Below are 20,919 nucleotides of genomic sequence, written 5' to 3'. Positions count from 1 at the left end.
TTTTTTATCTAATGGGTGTGTGTGTATATTTTTGTGTGAAGGTATCTATACAGTTCTGTTGCAAAATCACAGAATCATAGAATTATAGAATTGCCAAAGTTGGAAAAGACCTCCAAGATCATCCAGTCCAACCATCCACCTATCACCAATATTTCCCACTAAACCACTTCCCTCAGTACAACACCTAAATGTTTCTTGAACACCTCCAGGGATGGTGACTCCACCACCTTCCTGGGCAGCCTGTTCCAGCACCTGACCACTCTTTCAGAGAAGTTTTTTCTAACGTCCAACCTGGATCTTCCCCGGTGCAACTTGAGGCCATTCCCCCTCGTCCTGTCACTAGTTACATGTGAGAAGAGGCTGACCCCCAGCTCACTACAACCTCCCTTCACGTAGTTGTAGAGAGCGATAAGGTCTGCCCTGAGCCTCCTCTTCTCCATACTAAACAATCCCAGTTCCCTCAGCTGCCCCTCATAAGGCCTGTGCTCCAGATCCCACACCAGCTTTGTAGCCTTTGTCTGAACTTGCTCCAGGGCCTCCTGTCTTTCTAGCCAAGACCAGCTAGATTCATGTCATGTCATGTTTAGCAGTTGTCACTATTTAAGACTTCTCAGAAGAAAGGGTTAGACTGCAACTAATTAACAATTTTAACCTTATAGAATGCAAAAGGCATCTCCAACAGAATGGGGATACAGTAAAGATTCACCTTTACACTTCTGAGTTTTTTAAAATTTCAGCAGAAACGCAGAGTAGTACTCCTAGTACTCATTTCGTAGGTATTTATGAGCTATAATATTACGTAAGTCTTAACAAACATAGGTAAAAGCACATTCCTTGTTTAGGACAAATTTACAGCCTAAGCAAAAAGTCTACAATAAAAAAGAAGACAGAAAAATCACTAAAATTCTTCTCAAAGGCACACGAAATATACAGCACAGGCTAAAGATAAAGCATGATAGCTTTCCACGTTCAAGACTTGGAACGAACGCTGGAGCACAATGATCTCTGAGAAATACTATCATTACTTCCCTGGGTTGTCCTAGGAATTAGATGTTCAAAGTCATAAATGCTTCACAGATATTTTAGAGTGGCAGTTGCTAACAGCAGTATTCTCTGGAAGCATAACCATATCTGTCATCATTAAAGTTGGTCTTGATTATCACTATGTGTCAATCTACCTACAAAATTCAAAAAGAAAATCAAATAGAGCACTTCTCCATACCACTGTGACACTTTCATATCCCACTATAATGAGTACCTACAATAAAGTGTACCTCTTGAAATTTGTTTCTGTCGTCAAAGTCTCTTTCAACATATGAGATTAAAATGTCTTAGCTGAGGTGTTTTTTCCACCTCTATTACCAACTGTTACGGGCCCATTTTGTTATTTCTACAGATAAGAGCAAGAAATTCTGTTCTTTCCCAGTCCTGCTTTATCCAGATTTAGTCCTTTTACTGTATCTCACCTCTCCCCTCCACTGCCCACATCCATACTTGATTCTCTGAAAAAAAAGGCAAAATAGAGACAATTAATGATTCTGTAAAAGGCAGAAAAGTTATTCAAGAATTAAATACAGTGGTGCATATTCTGCAGGCCAAGGAAATTATTATGATACTTCTCACCACTTATATGCTATATTCATAAATCCCACTAAAAAACTCCTTATCTCTCAGACTCCTTCCCTGGGACTTGCAGGAAATAATACATCACCTAAAATATCTGAGATCGGTGTCCTGTTTTCCCTAAGAACATAGGCGATCATTTGTTCTGCTGTGGATGCGTTACCACCACTGGATACCAGGGTTTGTGACTCACACTGCAGAGATGGCATACTGTATTTGGGGAGGGGGAAATGGAAGGAAGCTCTATGAGTAGTTATGGGGTGTGGTTATGAACTTCCTAACAAACAAGGTAACTAAACATGCTGTCTGAGCAGGGTGTCTGTTACTTCCTTGTCTTGAGTAATAATTTAAATCATATTGAAATGTGGCTGTTTTCCCTGAACCCTTTTGAATAAAAAACTTTATTTCAGATTTATTTAATCTACAGGAAGCTGCATCATGTTGACAATTATGCCATGTCCAAATTATTTTTTCTGCCTTTTTAGTTGCCTTTAAGGAACTGAAAAGTGGGACTGTGCGTGGGGGAACCATGCAATCTTCCAGATCTCATGTTTTCTCTATCTGCAAAGTACGGAGGAAAGGAAGCCCTCTATTGACTAACCTCATGCTCCATTCCTCAGTACCAATAGCTCAGTCCCTTTTGTTGTTTCCCCTGGATGTGTTCCTCAAATAGAATAAACAACTCAGTTACTTAGTTAATTACTTAGTTAAAGAGCATGTTGTCTTGACAGTGATGTCTCCCCATCCAGCTCCTCCTGCACATGCTGGAAGTGCTTACAGTCCCAGAGCTGCAGTTCCACCAGCCTGCTACATGCAGTGGAAACAACAGTGAAGACAGTAGGCCTCTGACACTCAGCAGCCAGCTGACACACTGGGGGACTGCAGCCTGCACTCCAGTGCTCCTCCACAGTAATGCTCCATTCCGCTCTCTAATCCAATAGCTTTTAAATTCCAGTGGCCAATTTACAGCTAAACTGGCTGAGGTAGATGTCTCAGGGAAATTGAATTCCCCGAAGTTGCTTCACAACACCTGAGTAAGAGAAAGAAGTGTGCATTTCATATACTTACACATGAAAAAGCTACCTGCTGTCCTTATCAATTATCAGAAGGTCCACACAGAGAAGAAAACACAAAACTGATTTAATTATATAGTTATGCACAAAGCAGCTTCTTTAAAGAGTGACATCAAGAAATAAATGTACTTAATTGGTATAGAGCAGCCTTGCTATACCAAAGTCACAATGAGTGAAAACAAAACTGAAGGCAAAAGAAAGGCCAGTGAATTCATGGGCCCTTGGGGATGGTGGAGCTTATGTCCAGACAGCAGGCCCGGTGCTAGAGCATACAGCCCCTTACCAACTTCAGTCTGTTGCCACTGTCCTCTGCGTGTGGAAGGTGTTGCACTTGGGTTGAGGCAATCCCAGATATGCATACAGACTGTGAGAACTTCTTGAGAGCAGCCCTGCAGAGAAGGACTTGGGGGTCCTGGTGGATGAGAAGCTGGACATGAGCCAGCAGTGAGCGCTTGCAGCCCAGAAGGCCAATGGTGTCCTGGCCTGCATCAGAAGAGGGGTGGCCCACAGGGAGAGGGAGGTGATTGTCCCCCTCTGCTCTGCTCTTGTGAGGCCCCATCTGGAGTACTGCATACAGGCCTGGGGCCCCCAGCATGGGAAAGGTATGGAGCTTCTGGAGAGAAGGGCTATGAAGATACTCAGAGGGCTGGAGCACCTCTACAGAGAAGACAGGATGAGGGAGTTGAGTTTGTTTAGCCTGGAGAGAAGGCTGTGGGGAGACTTCATTGTGGCCTTCCAATATTTAAAAGGAGATTATAAACTGGAGGGAAACCAACTTTTTACATGGGTAGGTAGTGAAAAGACAAAGGGGAATGGTTTAAAACTGAAGAAAGAGAGATTTAGATTAGATGTCAGGAAGGCATTTTTCAGAGGGGGCTGAGGTGGTGGCACAGGCTGCCCAGAGAAGCTGTGGATGCTCCATCCCTGGAAGCGTTCAAGGACTGGTTGGATGGGGTGCTGGGCAGCCTGAGCTGGTGGGTGGCAAACTGCCTGCAGCAGGGAGGTTAGATACTAGATGATCTTTGAGGTCCTTTCCAACCCAAGCCATTCTTCATGCCTCAGTTGTGAGAACAGGCATAGAAATTGACAGAAGCAGGTTGTTTAGTGACCATTCCGTCAGTGCACTGTTTCACAGTCTCAGCAGGCCTGACATAGCCTGAGCCTTCCCCAGGTCCTGCTCCTTCCCCTACCTTATGCAACCACTCTGAAGGGGTGAGACACCAGACCGGCTGGCTACCTGGATGCTCTCACTGCGCCACCACACCAGCATCAGCACAACGCCACAGGGCTGTGTCACATCGCTGAGGACAACCAGCGGCAAGGGCTCACCTCCCAAGAGCTGTGCAAACCCACCCTGCAATTAGTCACAAAATGGGTGAGACTTTTTGCAGGGAAGCAACCGTGACAACACAAGAACATCTTCTCCACACTCCGTTTCTTCTGTTTCTTGTACCCAGAGAGCGTACCTCCAGAGCTGCCCCTGAAGGGATGATGGGTGCTGCTGGCATGGGTACTGCTGGCAGAGGTGCCACAGTAGCAGTGTGCATCTGAGAGCTCCCAGCTGCTGTCCTGAGCCGCCTGAGCAAGGGCACAGGCACGCACTGCTCTCGTTAACCATTTAATTGGCGGTGCCTTCAACTCAGAATGCCTTCCCACTGGAATTTCCAGCTTCCAGGCACACGCCTTGCCCTCCGAACACCTCACGACTTCCAAAATTTACAGTGGGGCCTGTCAGTGCAGACATTACTTTGTCGCACGTTGGACTGCTGCTAATGCACACTACAGTTTCCACTACCTTCTGCAGAAAGTACTTCTAACCGATTCTGCTAGGACCGAAATTGCTTCCAGGCAATACAGACGATTCCGTCCCAGCGCTGGAATCCACACCCACACCCCTGCAGACGCAAAAATCACACTGGCCGCAGCCCCCACCCCCGTACCCCACGCCCGCGGACCCGGCTGCCCGTTGGGGCTGTGAGCCGCGGGAATCCCCGCCGTGGGGCGGTGCGGAGGGCGGCGCGCGGCGGTCCCGTGATGGCGGAGGCGGAGCGGCGCGATCACTCGGCCGGGCCTCCGCCGGCCGCAGCGCTATGGGCAGAGCCATGGGGGTAGCCGTAATGTTCGTGGGGCTGCTCCTCGTGCCCGCCGTGCTGCTAGGCGCCAGCTTCGGCCGCGGCGAGCCGCCTCCCGAGCCGCAGCCGGCGCTGTCCGAGTGGGGAACGGCGTCGGACGCTCTCCCCGAAGACTCGCTGTGGCCGCTGCCGCAGTCGCTCCGCACGTCCCGTCTCCAGCTGCAGCTGGCCCCCGAGCGCTTCCAGGTGGTGCACGGCGCCGGCTCCTCGGCGGGGCCGGCCTGCGGCCTCCTGCAAGACGCCTTCCGCCGGTGAGGGCGGGCGGGGGGCGGCAGGGATGGAGGGGCGCCGGGTGAAGCGGCGGCTCCCTGAACTCTGCGCTCCCCACAGGTATTACGAGTACATGTTCGGGCGCTCCCGCTGGAGGAAGCCGCTCCGAGCCTCGCTGTCTGCTCAAGGGGAGTTGTCCCAGCTGCAGGTGGTGATCGCCTCCCCGGAGCCCCGTTGTGACGGCTTCCCGCACCTCGCGTCCAACGAGGCCTGTGAGTACCGCGGGGCTGCGTTGTGTTCAGGATTTACGGCCGGCGCAGAAGTCAGGTGGTGATTTTTTTTTTCTTTCCCGCTGGAAATAATAGGCACACGGAGGCTCGTGAGGACACAGCAGTTCATACCTAATAACGCTGTTGTGAAATTGAGACTGTGCCAAGTCATGACATTAGTTAGTGGCATGACCTGTGATCTCCTCAGCATGAAGTGCTGGGTGAAGGATCAGCCGAGCTTCCTGACCTGCATCCTGCAGTATTATAAGAACGCTTTCATTCTATCGATAGATACAAGATAGGATTAAAAACGTGATGATTACACTGGATTTGTTCTGCTATGATTCTCCACGGCAGACGTCCGGATTGGAGAAAAGCTCTAAAGTCAACTCCTAACCACTAAAGAAATTTCTTAGCACAGTTATCACAGGAATCAGCATGTTCAGTTCACTTAGTTCTTTTCTGAGATAATCTTCTGTAATAGTCTATGCAGTTGTGTGGTATCCAGGATACAGATCCTTAGGAAAAGATCCTTTCAATCTTAAGTCATACATCTACAGCAGAATTAATTCTACTAGACTTGTTAAAGAATGTATTGATTTTAAATTTACTTAGTCATCCCTGTACATGTAGCGAAGCAGTGCAATTTTGGTATGTGGATTTGTCACATATTTCTGTGCAAATGAGATACAGCAGCAAATTTGATAATGCTTCAGAATTTTTTTACCATGGTCAGGTTATTACATTGTTTTACTACTAGCTGAACTTTGAACTGCTGTGTGAACTTCAATTCTTAATGAAAGCTGGTTCTTCTTTTCTGTAAGGAAATTATTCACTTGCTTCATTGAGCAGTTTGGTTTTTTTTCCTTAACAGAAATGGTATGGTTTAGTCAGTGGCTATCTCATAGCATAAGAGTGGGCACATGAGAATCTAAAGAGGTTTCACAAGGCCAAGTGCAAGGTGTTGCTCTTGTGTTGAGGCAGTCCCAGATATGAGTACAGACTGGGAGTCTGTACTCTCATTGAGAGCAGCCCTGCAAAGAAGGACCTGGGGGTCCTGGTGGACGAAAAGCTGGACATGAGCCAGCAGCATGCTCTTGCAGCCCAGAAAGCCAGCGATATCCTGGGATGCATCGAAAGAGGGGTGGCCAGCGGGGAGAGGGAGGGGACTGGCCCCCAGTACGGGAAGGATGTGGAGCTGCTGGAGCAGGTCCAGAGGAGCGCCACGAAGATGATCAGAGAGCTGGAGCACCTCTCCTATGAAGAAAGGTTGAGGGAGTTGGGCTTGTTTAGCTTGGAGAACAGAAGGCTCGGGAGAGACCTCATAGTGACCTTGGAGTACTTGAATGGAGCTTATAAGCAGGAGGAGAACCAACTTTATGCACGGTTTGATAGCGTTGGGACAAGGGAGAATGGCTTTAAACTAAAAGAGGGGAGATTTAGATTAGATATTAGGAAGAAATTTTTTACTCAGTGGGTGGTGAGGCCCTGGCACGGGCTGCCCAGAGAAGTTGTGGATAACCCAGTCCCTGGAGGTGTTCAAGATCAGGCTGGATGGGGCCCTGAGCAGCATGATCTAGTGTGTGGCAGCCCTGCCCATGGCTGGGGGCTGCAACTAGATGATCTTTAAGGTCCCCTCTAACCTAAGCCATTCTGTGATTCTGTGGTAGGAGTATAGCTACCTAATAAAAATACAGGTTACCTGCCCTCTTTTCTGCTGACTTGTTACGTCTTCGTGCAAAAGGTTCAATTTAGTCTTACAGAACTCGTTGTGCTGCATGCATTTAAGATATATGTTGAGAAAAACAGTTGCTATCTCAGAAGCAGATCGTTGCCTGGCCTACAGTTTACCACAGAAAAAAAAAAAAAAAAGCCCCAGAAAACACGTAGAGATTGCATCCATCTTCTGTTTCTTTCCCAGAACTTCTAGTACATACAGAATTGTCTCTAGGTTAAAATGGAAAACTAAATGCTTTCTTCATGTCCATTATTGCTTCTCTCTGGTAGATTTGTCTAGAGTTCAAACCATCTAGTTTGTAACCAACCATTCTTGTGGTCTGAGGCATATCCAACAAACCATCATGCAACAACTTATCCCTCTAATATTTTTTTCTTTAATAGAGTTGGCTGAATTATTTCACATAAAAAAATGAAGTGATTTGTGTTTTACAGCTCTGGTACTTTATGCACAATAAGGGGGGCAATTACTGTGGCTCCCTTCAGATACTCTTCTCCATTTTACTTACCTTTCTTCATCTTACTCGTGCCTTACAGATGCTCATTAGATGGTCTGACATTTTTGTTATTTAATTAGACCTTTACAAGCATTATCTCTAAAAAAAGTAATCTGTAAGCATAAAGCATCTAAAATGAATGTAAAAGGAGAAGTCAATTTCTGGTTTTATCTGGCTTAGTTACCCAACCTTGCTGCCTGCTTATTAAATGCAAAAGCATCATGTAATGTTTGTAAAAATCAATTACTCTAAACTAGGCTGGTATTCTAGCCACTGTGCAAAATTTAACATTGTCATTTGTTGGAGCCAAATTTGTTTTAGCATCTTATTAACTATGGCCTCTGACCGGGAGCTTGCGTTATTTTGGGAGCGCGTATATAAATGAAAAATAGCTGCACAATATCGCCATTAAAAAGAGCATTTGTTAGAATTACAAAGAAAAAGTACAAAAAAAAGGGACACTTGAATATCTTACTGCCTGATAATGTTGTCTTGGCAGTCCTTGTTTTCTCAAGGAATAACTTTTTCCTCTCTTTAGATCATTTAACTGTAACTGAGCCCGTGGCTATACTGAAAGCAGATGAGGTGTGGGGAGCTTTAAGAGGTAAGCTGATGTTTTCTATTCAGAGCTGTTTTTGTTCTAAGCTTATACAGGCTGCATAGCGGAGTAGGAACCAGCTGACCACTGAGGCTTGCCCTCATTCAGTCCTTCATGGGAGGCAAACTTGGGCATGGGAGCATAAAGGGTACCAAAATGTGCACTGCAAACTCCCTCAGTTTGTATGCTCAGTATCCCAGATCCATTGGCATGCCATAACTGCATGCTCGCTGTATCTTAAATCAGCCAGGCCAACTGAATCCTGAGTGCTAAAAATCTCTCCAATCTATAGTGTGAACAAATTATTCTCTGACTGCATGTAGTAACAACATGCTGATCACCATGATGCTGAAGTCTCAGTCTGCTTTTCTTACTGGAATGTTATCTGAGTTAGCAATTCTTTTCATGCTGAATTGGAAACTTCACCTGTTCCAGAAGTGACAGGAATGTATGTATGATAACACCAGACATTCCTCCTTTACTCACTGTCTCTTTCATTCTTCTCAAGGGTTAATTTGGTGCATCCAAGCCATGTTAATAATATTCAATGCTTGAGTATAATGGAGAGTTTGAACTGTTCTCTCTTTGGTACTTTGTTAACTTTGTTGCTTGAGCAACACAGGCGAATGTGATAACAAGAAAGAAACTCAGTAATAAGGCATTCTTTCTTGCTGTGTGAATGCCTGTAAATAATTTTTGTCTTGTCTTCAACTAAAATTTTAAGGAATAATAGTGGGTTGTACTCCCGATCCATTTCTTTGGTTTTTCCAGGTTTGGAAACCTTCAGTCAGTTGGTTCACGAAGATGATTATGGAAGTGTAAGTATAGGTTCTACTTAAAAACACAGTCTGCTTACAAACAGCCACATTCTTTATTAGATGTTTTTCAAGGAACAATAGATCTACGAGTTTCATTAACTACTTTTTCAGAAAATAATGTTTGGAAAGCTGTTCACAAACTGAGAAATATTTCATGTTTGTAATGATGAACATAAAATGGGAATACTAATTCTTAAATCTCATTTTTATAGTTTCTTGTCAATGAATCTGAAATCTACGACTTCCCAAGGTTTGCGCATAGAGGAATTTTACTTGACACTTCAAGGCATTATTTGCCATTGAAATCTATTCTTACAAACCTGGTAAGTGGACTGTCATGTATCATTAATAAGGAAGACTTCTTGTTGTATTTTGATTGCTAAAGTAGGAAGCAACCGATCTTGGTATGAAATGAGAGTCTGGCTAACATCTAAAATGACAGGGCGAACTTTTCTGAGTGGAGGTCAGGGTCTGCGCCAGAGATGAATTAAGTGGGCAGAGGGAGTGATTCGTAGTTTTATAGAGGAGGCTGGGATTTGTGCAGCTTGGGTTTTCAGTATTTTCTATTGCCTAGAGCAGCAAAGATATTTCTTAGAAGCATGTTTTGAGATGTCTGCCAGCAGGCAATACAGGGGAGACCTGGCAATCAATAACTTAAGTGCCAGTGGTTGCAGGAGCACTACAGACTTTTTAACAAACATGTAGTCAATTCTTAAGCTGCTAAGACTGATTCAGTAGTAAAATACAAAAGGAGGCAGATTCTTATTTGTTCATTGTGAGCTGATCTCATTTGATGAGGTCAGGATTTGTCTAATTAACAGCACCTGAAGCGGTGGGTTTTCTTACTTCATAGTGCTATTTTTCTCTGTTAAAGTACTTGTAGCAGGTCTTGTTTAGTTGAAGTGGAGGAGCCTTTGACTGAGGGAATATGCAGTTTCCTGGCTTGTCTGCCCTGCTTTTCCAAGATGAAATTTTCTTAGATACTTCCCTTCTGTGTTCCAGAACTCTGCAGAGCAGGCTTAGGTGGCCAAAAAAAGAGTGCAGGTAAAACCAGCCTTTATTTTTGAGGTTGTCCTTAACTGCACTTGGGACTAGCCCCTCCATGAGTATTTACGACTTGTTTTTACCTGTAAGATCAATCCATGCTCAGCAGTTAGGCCTGTGTACGTAGTCATTCACAACTGAGAATGTTCCAGCTATTCAAGTAGTTCCTGTGTCAATATTTGTGGTTGTTTCTGAAAGAGCAGATGTATGCCCAAAGCGTATCTCGAATTTTGAGACTTGTTTCTAACAATTTTTTAATTTTTGTAACTGTTGCTCTTCCGTTTTCTTTCCTTAAATTGTGTCTATGGTTCAGCTACTTCCTCAGAGCTACGTTTTATGTCATTTTACTGGTTTAAGAAAAAGTGAGCTTTTCCTCCCCAGTTCTATGCCTGCTTGAATCCAGACTAGCCTAATAAAAAGCAGCAGTAATCCCTTCTCTGACAGGTGGTAATTAGATGCTTAAGGAGGCAGTTTAAGCACATTTCCTGTTTGTGTCTGACTACTGTGCTCTGTCTGAAGGGAGGGCATTGTCCGTGGGGAGGGAGGGGTTGGGGGAGGATCAGGAAGTGTAATTTTATGTGGAAAGGTTTGAGTCAGTAGAGATGCATGAAGACAAGCAGTAATAGTTCAGTTACTTCTGAAAATACAGATTGGATAAAGAAAGAGGGGAAACGAATTGTGCTAGTACTTGGAAGCAACTGTGTTGCAATTACAGGGCCTGGAAGAGTGCAAATTCCTTCCAGCATACAACACTTCCAATGACTCTGATAAACTTATGTAACCCATTATATATGTGTAACTGCCCATCTGGGGTCATGATTCTGTAATAAATATGTTTACGTTTATCTTCATAATGTACAGTTCACAAAGTAGCAGTACTGACACTATATTGACTGAAAAATGCATTGTTTATTTTGTCTGCATTTGAAATGCATTCTGGGGAGGTTATTGTCACATGAGGATGTAATCAATAGTAGGAATTTAGTTCTGAAGTCCAAAATATTTAGGTAGAAAAATGTAAGCTTTCCTATAAGCTGAAAGAGCTGGTGGTTTATAGACAATCAACCAAGTGTATTAAGAGGTGGAAGAAATTCACAAGGATTTATAGCTGTTCCCCTTCTACCAGTGCAGCATGATCAGATCAATTGTTTAATGACAGAACTGCAGCAAATAGGTGGTGGAGGAAATAAGTAAAATGAACAGGTTGCTGCATTTTAGTGTTTACTTCTAAGTTTCAGTGAAAAATAGTATGCTTTTTTTCTTTGTTTTAGTCAATATGTTAGGCATGCAGAATATACTGGGACAAGACCTCCTTCTTTGCATAGGTTTTCTGTGAGAGTAAAATGCTTGACTGGACTTTCTTGCACTGTTCGTTGCAGGATGCCATGGCTTTTAACAAGTTCAATGTTCTCCACTGGCATATAGTAGATGATCAGTCATTTCCGTACCAGAGTATTTCTTTCCCCGAGCTTAGTAACAAGGTGAGTAGACATCTTTGGAGTACAGTGGGAGGGCAGAAGTCTGACATATTTTGTGAAAATCAGATGCGGACACAAGAACCTATAAATGGTTGATTAGATCTTTGTTGGCCTATTAAGAAACAGAGTTACCTGGCATCCATATGTTTGCATTAGTCGTGAATGTAATGTAACGAGGGTCCTTTGTTTCAGCATCAGTGATGAAGAGATGGAGGGGAAATCTAATTTGCTTCTTTGTAAACAAACAAACAAAAATCCCTTATCTATTAAAAAACCTCATGGTATGGTGTTTTGTAAACTTTGTCTAAATATGTACATTTCACAGGGGGCTTACTCTTATAACCACATCTATACTCCTACTGACGTCCGTCTGGTGATTGAGTATGCCCGATTAAGAGGTATTAGAGTTATCCCAGAGTTTGATACCCCAGGACACACACAGTCTTGGGGAAAAGGTATGTCAAAGAAAGTATTAATGATTAAAAGATTGTGATGAGTAAAGTGCAGTGCAATATTCCTATATGAGTGGACTTGTTGAAAGCAGCCTTTGAAGTACTTTGAAAGGCATTTGTGAAGAGGTAAGCAAGGAGAATAATCAGTGATGGTCAAGACCTTATATGTGAGAGAAGCAAAAGTGAATGGAGGAAGCTGAAACTAAGCAGTCATTTCCTGTGCTGGGTGCGTGTGCAAAGACTAAGTATATTCTATCTGCTTTTGTTTCATATTGATGTTTTCACCCCATACAGTCTTGAGTTTAGAATGATAAGGCAGAGGCTAGAAATAGTGAGGTGCTGTCCCTGGAGATTTCTTTTTCTTTCAAAGTGGCTGATGTTTCTGTCTGCTAGTAAAATCATGCTCTGCTGGTGTACAAAACATAGCAAAGTTGGATGCTTACTTCACTCTGTTTTCTAGATTTCAAAGTAATAGTATTTTTCTTGATAGAGAATGCTTAAGTCTAGAGTTACAGTGTTTACGTCTACTCAGGGACCAGGAATCCTTGTGCCTTAATTCAAGATGTATGGACTGCAGTTCAGCCACAGAGTTTTTGGCTAAGCTGCGAATAGTATAGATTTTTTAGTCCCTTTAGCTACAGGATGAGTCTTGTGCTCATCCTGTGGGATGTGTAGCCAGTACATTGGAAGATGCCTCAGGCTCTTTCTCACTTACTTTAAATGAGAAGGAAATGAACAACATAGAAGTTGAACTGGTAAACACTTTTTCTGAATTTTTCATCTTATGTAGTCTTGCTTGTTATGAAGCATTAGAGGATGCCATCCAGAAGGACCTGGGCAGGTTTGAGAGGTGGGCCTATGCCAACCTCATGAAGTTCAGCAAGGCCAAGTGCGAGGTCCTGCACCTGGGTTGGGGTAATCCCTAGCACAGATACAGGTTGGGTGGAGAATGGCTTGAGAGCAGCCCTGAGGAGAAGGATTTGGGGGTGTCAGTTGATGAAAGATTCAACATGAGACAGCAATGTGTACTTGCAGCCCAGAATGCCAGTGGTATCCTGGCTTGCATCAAGAGAAGTGTGACCAGCAGATCGAGGAAGGTGAATCTGTCCCTCTACTCTGCTCTTGTGTGACTCCACTTGGAGTACTGTGCCCAGTTCTGGGGCCCCCAACACAAGAAGGTCATGGAGTTGTTGGAGCAGGTCCAGAGGAGGGCCACAAAGATGACCAGAGGGCTGGAGCAGCTCTCCTACGAGGACAGACTGAGGAGAGCTGGGGCTCTTCTGCCTGGTAAAGAGAAGGCTCTAAGGACACCTTATAGCAGCCTTCCAGTACTTGAAGGGGATCTACAGGAAAGCTGGGGAGGGTCTTTTATAAGGGCATGTAGTGACAGGATGAGGGGAAATGGTTTTAAACTGGAAGAAAGTAGATTTAGACTAGCTATTAGGAAGAAATTCTTTACTGTGAGGGTGGTGAGACACTGGAACAGGTTGCTCAGGGAGGTTGTGGATGCCCCCTCCCTGGAAGCATTCAAGGCCAGGCTGGACGGGGCTTTTAGCAACCTCGTCTAGTGGAAGGTGTCCCTGCCTATAGCAGAGGGGTTGGAACTAGATGATCTTAAAGGTCCCTTCCAACACAAACCATTCTGTGATTAACAAAAGCCAGACACTTGCCATTGACTTGCCTAGAGATAGGTGAACTGACCTGCAGTCATACAAAGAGCAAGATTCTGCTCACTTGTCTTTAATGAGCTGGTCCTGATAGTTTCTTGTATGATAGCTTTTTAATATAACTAAAGCTGAGTTTGCCCATGAACCTGAGAACTACAGCTGTGCTTTTCCTGTGTTGGAATTCAAAGTATTGTAGAGGTCTGAAGTCATGCTAGAGGGGTATGTGAAGCAGTGTACAACTAGCACTCTACTTGGGTGAATGTGCTTGGAGCAGAAAACATGCAGCTGGGAAGGTGCTGCTGCTGCAACCATATAAACTGAATGTAGGAATCATAGAATCCTTAGAGTTGGAAGGGACCCTTAAGGGTCATTTAGTCCAGCTCCCCTGCAATGAGCAGGGACTTGCACAGCTAGGTCAGGTTGTCCAGGGCCTTGTCCAGTCTTGCCTTGAAAATCTCCAGGGATGGGGCATCAACCACCTCTCTGGGCGACCTGTTCCAGTGCCTCACCACCCTCACTGTAAAAGACTTTTTCTTATATCCAACCTAAATCTGCCCTCCTCAAGCTTGAAGCCATTTCCCTTTGTTCTGTTGCCACAGACGCTGCTGAAGAGTCTGTCCCCTTCTTTCCTGTAGCTCCCCTTTAGGTACTGAATGGCTGCTATCAGGTCTCCTCAGCGCCTTCTCTTCTCCTGGCTGAACAGCCTGGAATTTCCAACCTATGTATAAAAAGCCTTTTACTGTTTTGCTTTCCTGGCTCGTGTTGTTTCAGGTAGCTTGACTCAAGAACCAGTGCTTAGGGGTTTGGGTTGATTGGTTGGTGTGTTGTTGTTTTGTCTGTTTTCGTCTAGACTCCTTTCTTCTGTAGAGGAAACTTCCTAGCAGACTGGGGTGGGAGATATACCTTGAGCCAAACACCTCCCCTGCTGATGAGCTAACAAAGGAGAATAATAAAACGAGAAAAGAGACCTCCAGAACACATTCATTATGTTTGGATTCCTTCTAATTGGCATATTTGCTAACTCTGTTAAAGCTTTGTTATTTAAGTAGTCATCCAGAGGTTGGTTTCCAGGGGTGGAGTATGTTCTATAAATTCATGGTTTTAAATCACAAGTTTAAAAGTTAGAGTCTTCATTTCTGATTAGAGGGTTCTTCAACTTTGGGCAAAATTGTTTCACCTTGCCTCTATTCAATTTTGTATGGAATAGATAGCACTTTAGTCACAAATATTAACCTTTGTAATATGAGTGAACTACTTCCTGCTAGCAGAGGTGGCACGCCAGTATGGAACTGAATATCCTCTATTAATTGTTTCTATTAGGTCAAAAAGATCTCCTCACCCCTTGTTACAGTGGAGAACGGCCAAGTGGGTCCTTTGGACCTGTAAATCCCATTTTGAATTCAACTTATGACTTCATGACTAAATTCTTCAAAGAAATCAGCAGTGTATTTCCTGATGCTTACATCCACCTGGGAGGAGATGAAGTGAGCTTCGATTGTTGGTATGGTCACAGTTCACAAAATAAATAGCTAGTGTTTCTTAAACTTGCATAAATCCATCAGTTTCGGCACTCATTTGTGTGAGAAGGTCCCTTCCACTGAGTCCTGCCTTACAGAAAATCTGCTAATGTTAAGAATTACAGTACTGATTCTTGTATGCTTATATTACAAGTACTGCATACGTTAATATAGTTCTTCAAGTTATTGTGGATTTTAGCTATTTTAAGTCTTTCTGATGGAGTAACTAATAATAATACAGAATTCAGAGCTGATGCAATAGGATTAGCATTCAAATTGATCATAGTCAGTATTTGTGGATTCTCTTGAAGCAACAAATCTGAGCATTCAGAACTTGCTTTAATTTTTAAAGTGAAGTTCTGGCAAATGCTTCAATACAAAGTGTTGGTTTGCTTTAAGGGAGTTCTCTTCAAGTTTGATTCTTAATGTAACTCCTGCAGATATCCTGGTGCTCCTTGGCTGCTTAGTTTCCAGACCTGCTGGCAATTTTCCCACAAAGTGACAGAGAAGCCAGGAACCCCAGAGCTCTTAGGAGCTTGAGGAACCCTGCCAGAGGCTGCTTCAGGACAGAGACTCCAGTAGCTTTCCCAGAGAACTGGGGCTATTGGCTTTGTTTCAAATCATGATTAAATTTGGTTTCAAAATACCTGAATCTCATTATTCTGCTTCTGCTCTGTTGTGCATTTAAGGCTATGACATGTCTAGGGCATCTGCTGATGTACTGTGTGTGGGTAAAACTAATTGGGAAATCAGGTTTAAAACAAACAAGAAGTTATTCTTCTTTTATGATTTATTTTTTCTATTTAAGGAAATCTAACCCTGAAGTGAAAGAGTTCATGAAGGAGCAAGGATTTGGCATTGACTATGCTAAACTGGAATCATACTATATTCAAAAGTATGTGCTTAATTTTTAATTCCTGCCCAGCTTTTCACAGCTGCTATCTGAGGGGGATGCTGGGGTGCAGAACATAAGCTATTTTAGACTGTGTTATAGTTTTCAAAAATTCCCATGCATGGGTACCTCCCAGTTTCTTTCCTGTTATTGCACTGAAAATAGAGTTTACATCTTTAAAATGTAGGACAGTGAGGGTACGTAGGCTAAACACACTCTGAATGTACTGGGTATCTTAAACTACGTGTACTGAAATGTCAGTAATCGAGGTGGGGAGGGAAAGTCAAAAGGTTTTTGCAGACCTCTGTTGATTTTTCTTAAGGCATACATTTCAGCATCTTTATGAATTACAGGCAGTTCTGTACCAAAGTTTGTGTTAATGTGCATGCATATTGGTGTATGTATGTTCTTCTGGAAAGAACATTGAAGGCCAAAATGAGAAAAGTCTGGCTTCTTTTGGTCCCTTATGCAGGAAAAGGCCAATGTGTGTTAGAGTAGGAAATACTGCTTTGTTGGGTGTCTGTATTTGAGCTGCCTGAAGTTCACAGACATGATCTTATTTCTAAACTCTAGGATTCTGGATATTGTTTCCTCCTATAACAAAGGATACATGGTCTGGCAGGAAGTATTTGATAACAATGCAGAGGTAAGGTGGAAAAGTAAATAAGAAACTCTCACATAACAACGCAGTATTGTGAGAGGCTTCCAGAATAGACTATTAAGTAGTTTTGGTTGTGTCTTCTAAGTGTTAATTGGAAATCTGTGGACTTCAGCTGGACAATACCAGCAAGTCTGCTCAAATGTGGAGCCTAACTTGGAACTACCATTTATCTAACAGGTAAAATAGGTGAAACAAGAACAGTAGCTTTGCAACGCTTTCTTCAAAGTAGGAGTAGATAGTATCACTTGATTTAGGGTATGAATAAATAGTAGGAAAGTTTCTATGCCTTCTTATGTACTTTAAGTTTTCCCTGGTAACAGCTCACCTAGAATAGTAACACCTGGTGCTCAGCTTTTAGAAGTTGACAGGTAGCGGGTGCATGTAGGAATTAACTGCCTGAGGGAATTAACTGTCTTTAATCTATGCTTCATTCTAGTGTGAATTGTGTTTAAAACTAACAGATTATTGGTTTTGAACTGTGTAGCAAAGAAAACAATGCCAAAAGTTAGCTTCCAGCGTGCTTCTTTTCAAAGCAAAATGCCACCTTCCAAGTTTTGAAATCTGTTATTATTTTTTCCTGTCAACAGCAGTTAGGACTGTCTTTCATGTTAATTTTATTTTTATTTTTCCCTTCTAGCTGAAACCAGACACTGTTGTTGAAGTGTGGATGGCAAATAACTATGCTCACGAACTGAGCAGTGTCACTAGAGCAGGGTTCACTGCTATCCTGGCAGCTCCCTGGTATTTGGACTACATTAGTTATGGGCAAGACTGGACAAAATACTACAGCGTTGAACCACTTAACTTCCCTGGTTTGTTAAAATTACTTCTTTTATATGCGTGTTCTGTGTGTGAAAGTCTTTGGTTCATAATAAGGCATAAATTGAAAGGATAAGGCTATTCAGAGATGCATGCAGTTGCTATGATCAGATACTCTATAATCAAAGGACTTGAGAATTTTCCGGAGTTGTGGCTGACAAACAAGTGAAAAAAATGCAACTTCCTGTTTCTCAAATGGAAGAGTATTCCCTTCCTCAAACGTGGCACTGGTGCATTTGTGAGACAGGAGGCTGGACGGCATGAACAGACGCGTCATGCATTAGGGACAATACGAAACAGCTGATGGTGGACAGACACTGAATTTGTATTTTGAAGCAATCCCATACAGTGTTAGGCTGTTAAAGGAAAAGGTACATTCTCTCCCTCTGGCTGAAGCTAACAGTAAGAACTTTTTCTGATTCCTAGGCTTTCTTTTTATGCAAAGGGTTAGGGAGCACATCTGACTTCTTCAGTAGCAGCTTCTTCAGTAAATGTTCTGTGTGTAGTAGAGGGAGCAGTTTAAATGAGGTCTTGAATCCCTGAAGAGTCTCTAAAGGATGGAAGATAAAATCTTTTCTGCCAGAGAAGGGAAATGGGTTCTCCAGGCAAATGGGCTAGTCATTCTCACATTCTACTACCAAAATGCTAAGTTTGTGCTCAGGGCAGACATGTTATGTGATAAAAATATGTAACAGCTGAAGAGCATTCCTGAGTATTGGAAAAAAAAAATGTGATACATGCCTATGTCCTGGACAAATAGAAATTCCAACTTTCTGCTTTGAATACAGGATCTGAAAAACAGAAAAGGCTCTTAATAGGTGGAGAAGCTTGCCTGTGGGGGGAATATGTGGATGCAACTAACCTCACACCAAGATTATGGTATGAACTTCTTTGTATTTTAGGAAGCTACAAGGAGAATGAATTAATCAAGCAGTACTATGTGTTAGTGGTAACAGTGCTAGAGCTCTGTACTGACCCTAAGCAGCTTTAAAAATTGATGCTCCTGGGTAAAAAACCTGGTATTAAAAACTTCAATCCATTCTTCATTGTAGACTGTATCTCCTCTAAAACTCAGTATATCTTTACAGGCCTCGGGCAAGTGCTGTAGGGGAAAGACTCTGGAGCAGCAGAAATGTGACCAACTTGCAGGACGCCTATAAAAGACTGTCTAATCATCGATGCCGCATGCTCAGGTAGGATTAACAGTTCTAGTAAACCTGTGGCTTTCATGCCTTAGAGCTGGTGGAGTTGAAGTACAGGCCTAATCTGCTGTCTCAGAAATGAAAGAAGGAAAGCTAGCAGACTAATCTGATTATGTAAGTATCATCCCAAGTGTTTTGGTATCCTCAGAAGGGGAGAAAAAGGGACATTAAGACAGGAGTTCAAAAGACTTGCAAATAACATTCTCAAAACCACGAACCCTCTTCAATGAAATACTAGAACTTAACTTCTGTTCCGCTTTCTTCTAAAGAAAAAACATACCCCATGACTGACTTATTTCAGACAGTGAAGGATATTAAAGGGCATACAGGAGCAGTACACACACAGGAGAAAAAATAGAATGATTTTTTAGTTATTGGAAATGAAAACTCCAAGAGTTGCCACAGGTAATCAAATGGAGCCTCTTGCATGAGAGGTGGGCTTGAATGACCTTTCAGGTATTGCCTTAATGTAGAGACTGAAAGGGGTGGATCTGGAGTCCCTGTTGAACTAATTTTTCTAACACCTGCCATAAACTGTGTAAGTTTATAATAGATTGTTCACTGCGGTTCTTTCTCAAAAAGTGTGTAGACAATTTACTGGTTGTTTACTGCTAGTGCTGTCTTTGTATATTTGTGGTTTTAGAAATGAGTTAGTTCCAGGTCTTAAGTTTCAGTGTGACTCTACTTCTAAAAGTACACAGCCAGAAAGTCATTTATGATTTCTCAAATGTTGCTGTAATTGGTCTGCAGCAAGAATGAACATGCCATTTAGTTTTATAGTAGTCCATGACAAATCATAGAAAATTCCAACCATGAGAAGGATTTTGAGATATATACAGATCAGGTTTTTTGAGGATAGGATACATGGCAGTTACAGTCAGCACCCAAAATTCAAGCGCTCTGCTCAGATTCCTGTAGATACCTCAGCATGTGCTTTGTTGGCACATAAAGTCATAGTGAACACTTACTGTTAGAAAAAATCCTTGCCTCTGTGTAAGTACTGTTTCATGTAGACTTTAAACCAGAAGGACAGTAGAGAAACCATCCCATTTCCATTGGTTAAATGATTTGTTTGATCTGCATTTACACTGCCTTTCAAGAGACCTTCCATGAGATTTCCTGACCTTTGTTTGAATCTCAAAGAGCTGATTTTGTTAATCAAACTGTTAAAAAAGTTTAGAAACTGGGCAAAGGACTACGTCCCTGCTACCATTTTTGTACGTAGAATACGTATATACAGATGATGGCGCTTTCAGCAGGCTGAGGAGCCTTTCCAAATAAGATAGCTCTGGCTTGCTATATATATCAGAATACCAGGCAGAGAGGGAAGGGGCAGACAGAAACTTTCTAACAGCTAGATCACAGTCAGTGGAAGAACAATAGCTCTTCTTAGCTAAGGGCAAGGTTACTGCTACTGAAACTGTACTGTAAAAGCAGTAGCTTCCATTCAGGTCTGAACTCAGCTTCCTGTAGTGATGAGCTGAATGAAAATGACATAATCAAAGCTGCGTGTGAAGGAAATATTAGGCTGAGGGGAAAGTGCAATGGTAACTGTCTTGTGTTTTCACATTCATTACTCATTTTAAATAAAAGCAACAGATTTTACAGAACAGCAAGACCACCATCCCCTGCAGTTGAGCTTTTCAACTCATTTTCTAGTGTTCTGGTAGGTTCAACTTACTTAAACAAGATTACTGTACTTGGCTTGGTAACCAAAATACAATCTACAGAATAGGGCCCTTTTTCACTCTGTAAGTAGGCAATCCATTTTGTTTACGTAAAGCAGATTAAAACTGACTGCCCTTATCTCTGTTCCTTCCTAAACCACAAGCCCATTATTTGATTTATTCATACATATTCCACTTTATTTTAACAGCAGAGGCATAGCAGCTGAGCCTCTTTTTACTGGCTATTGTCCCCATGAAGCAAGAGGGCAGTAACTGCTTCAGAGACCTCCGCTCAGCAACCTGAAGTGCCTCAGGGGTGTGAGGATCTATGCATGTGGTTTGATTGTTGAACCAAAAATACGTTCACTTTTAAAATAAAGGTATTTCACATGCTTAGTGGAGTACTTTTTTTTAAATCTGGGATGATGAGGTTAGTTCCACATCGAACTTCCATTAGAAGGAGGGATTCTTCACTATTAAGTAAGTCTTTATTTTCCTTCAATTTTAGTATGTAAAGTTACTGGCTTAGATAGTCTGCTCTTTATATTTCAAAGTGTCTTGTC

At 42.7% G+C, this 20,919-nt stretch overlaps 1 protein-coding gene across 1 annotated transcript; it reads left to right on the top strand.

The window, feature by feature from the left end:
- HEXB (hexosaminidase subunit beta) lies at positions 4,523 to 20,752 on the top strand. Its single transcript, XM_021379645.1, has 14 exons — positions 4,523 to 5,079; positions 5,159 to 5,310; positions 8,080 to 8,145; positions 8,911 to 8,957; positions 9,170 to 9,280; positions 11,381 to 11,482; positions 11,805 to 11,934; positions 14,919 to 15,099; positions 15,924 to 16,010; positions 16,581 to 16,653; positions 17,306 to 17,480; positions 18,276 to 18,366; positions 18,576 to 18,680; positions 20,566 to 20,752. Exons 1-14 carry the CDS (start codon positions 4,787 to 4,789, stop codon positions 20,627 to 20,629), a joined length of 1,677 nt encoding a protein of 558 aa, XP_021235320.1. The 5' UTR covers positions 4,523 to 4,786; the 3' UTR covers positions 20,630 to 20,752.

This window comes from Numida meleagris, chromosome Z (assembly GCF_002078875.1).
Source record: "Numida meleagris isolate 19003 breed g44 Domestic line chromosome Z, NumMel1.0, whole genome shotgun sequence".
In the NCBI taxonomy this organism is placed as follows: Eukaryota; Metazoa; Chordata; class Aves; order Galliformes; family Numididae; genus Numida; species Numida meleagris.
Note: the sequence above shows the minus strand (reverse complement) of the source record. Positions and strands in the feature narration are given on the sequence as shown.

Bases quoted from the DNA above. Each gene is read 5' to 3' on its own strand.
- HEXB (XM_021379645.1), top strand. From the start codon at position 4,787: ATGGGCAGAGCCATGGGGGTAGCCGTAATGTTCGTGGGGCTGCTCCTC. The intron at 8,146-8,910 runs GTAAGCTGATGT...TGGTTTTTCCAG, and splicing joins GGTGTGGGGAGCTTTAAGAG to GTTTGGAAACCTTCAGTCAG. The intron at 18,681-20,565 runs GTAGGATTAACA...TTATTTTAACAG, and splicing joins CATCGATGCCGCATGCTCAG to CAGAGGCATAGCAGCTGAGC.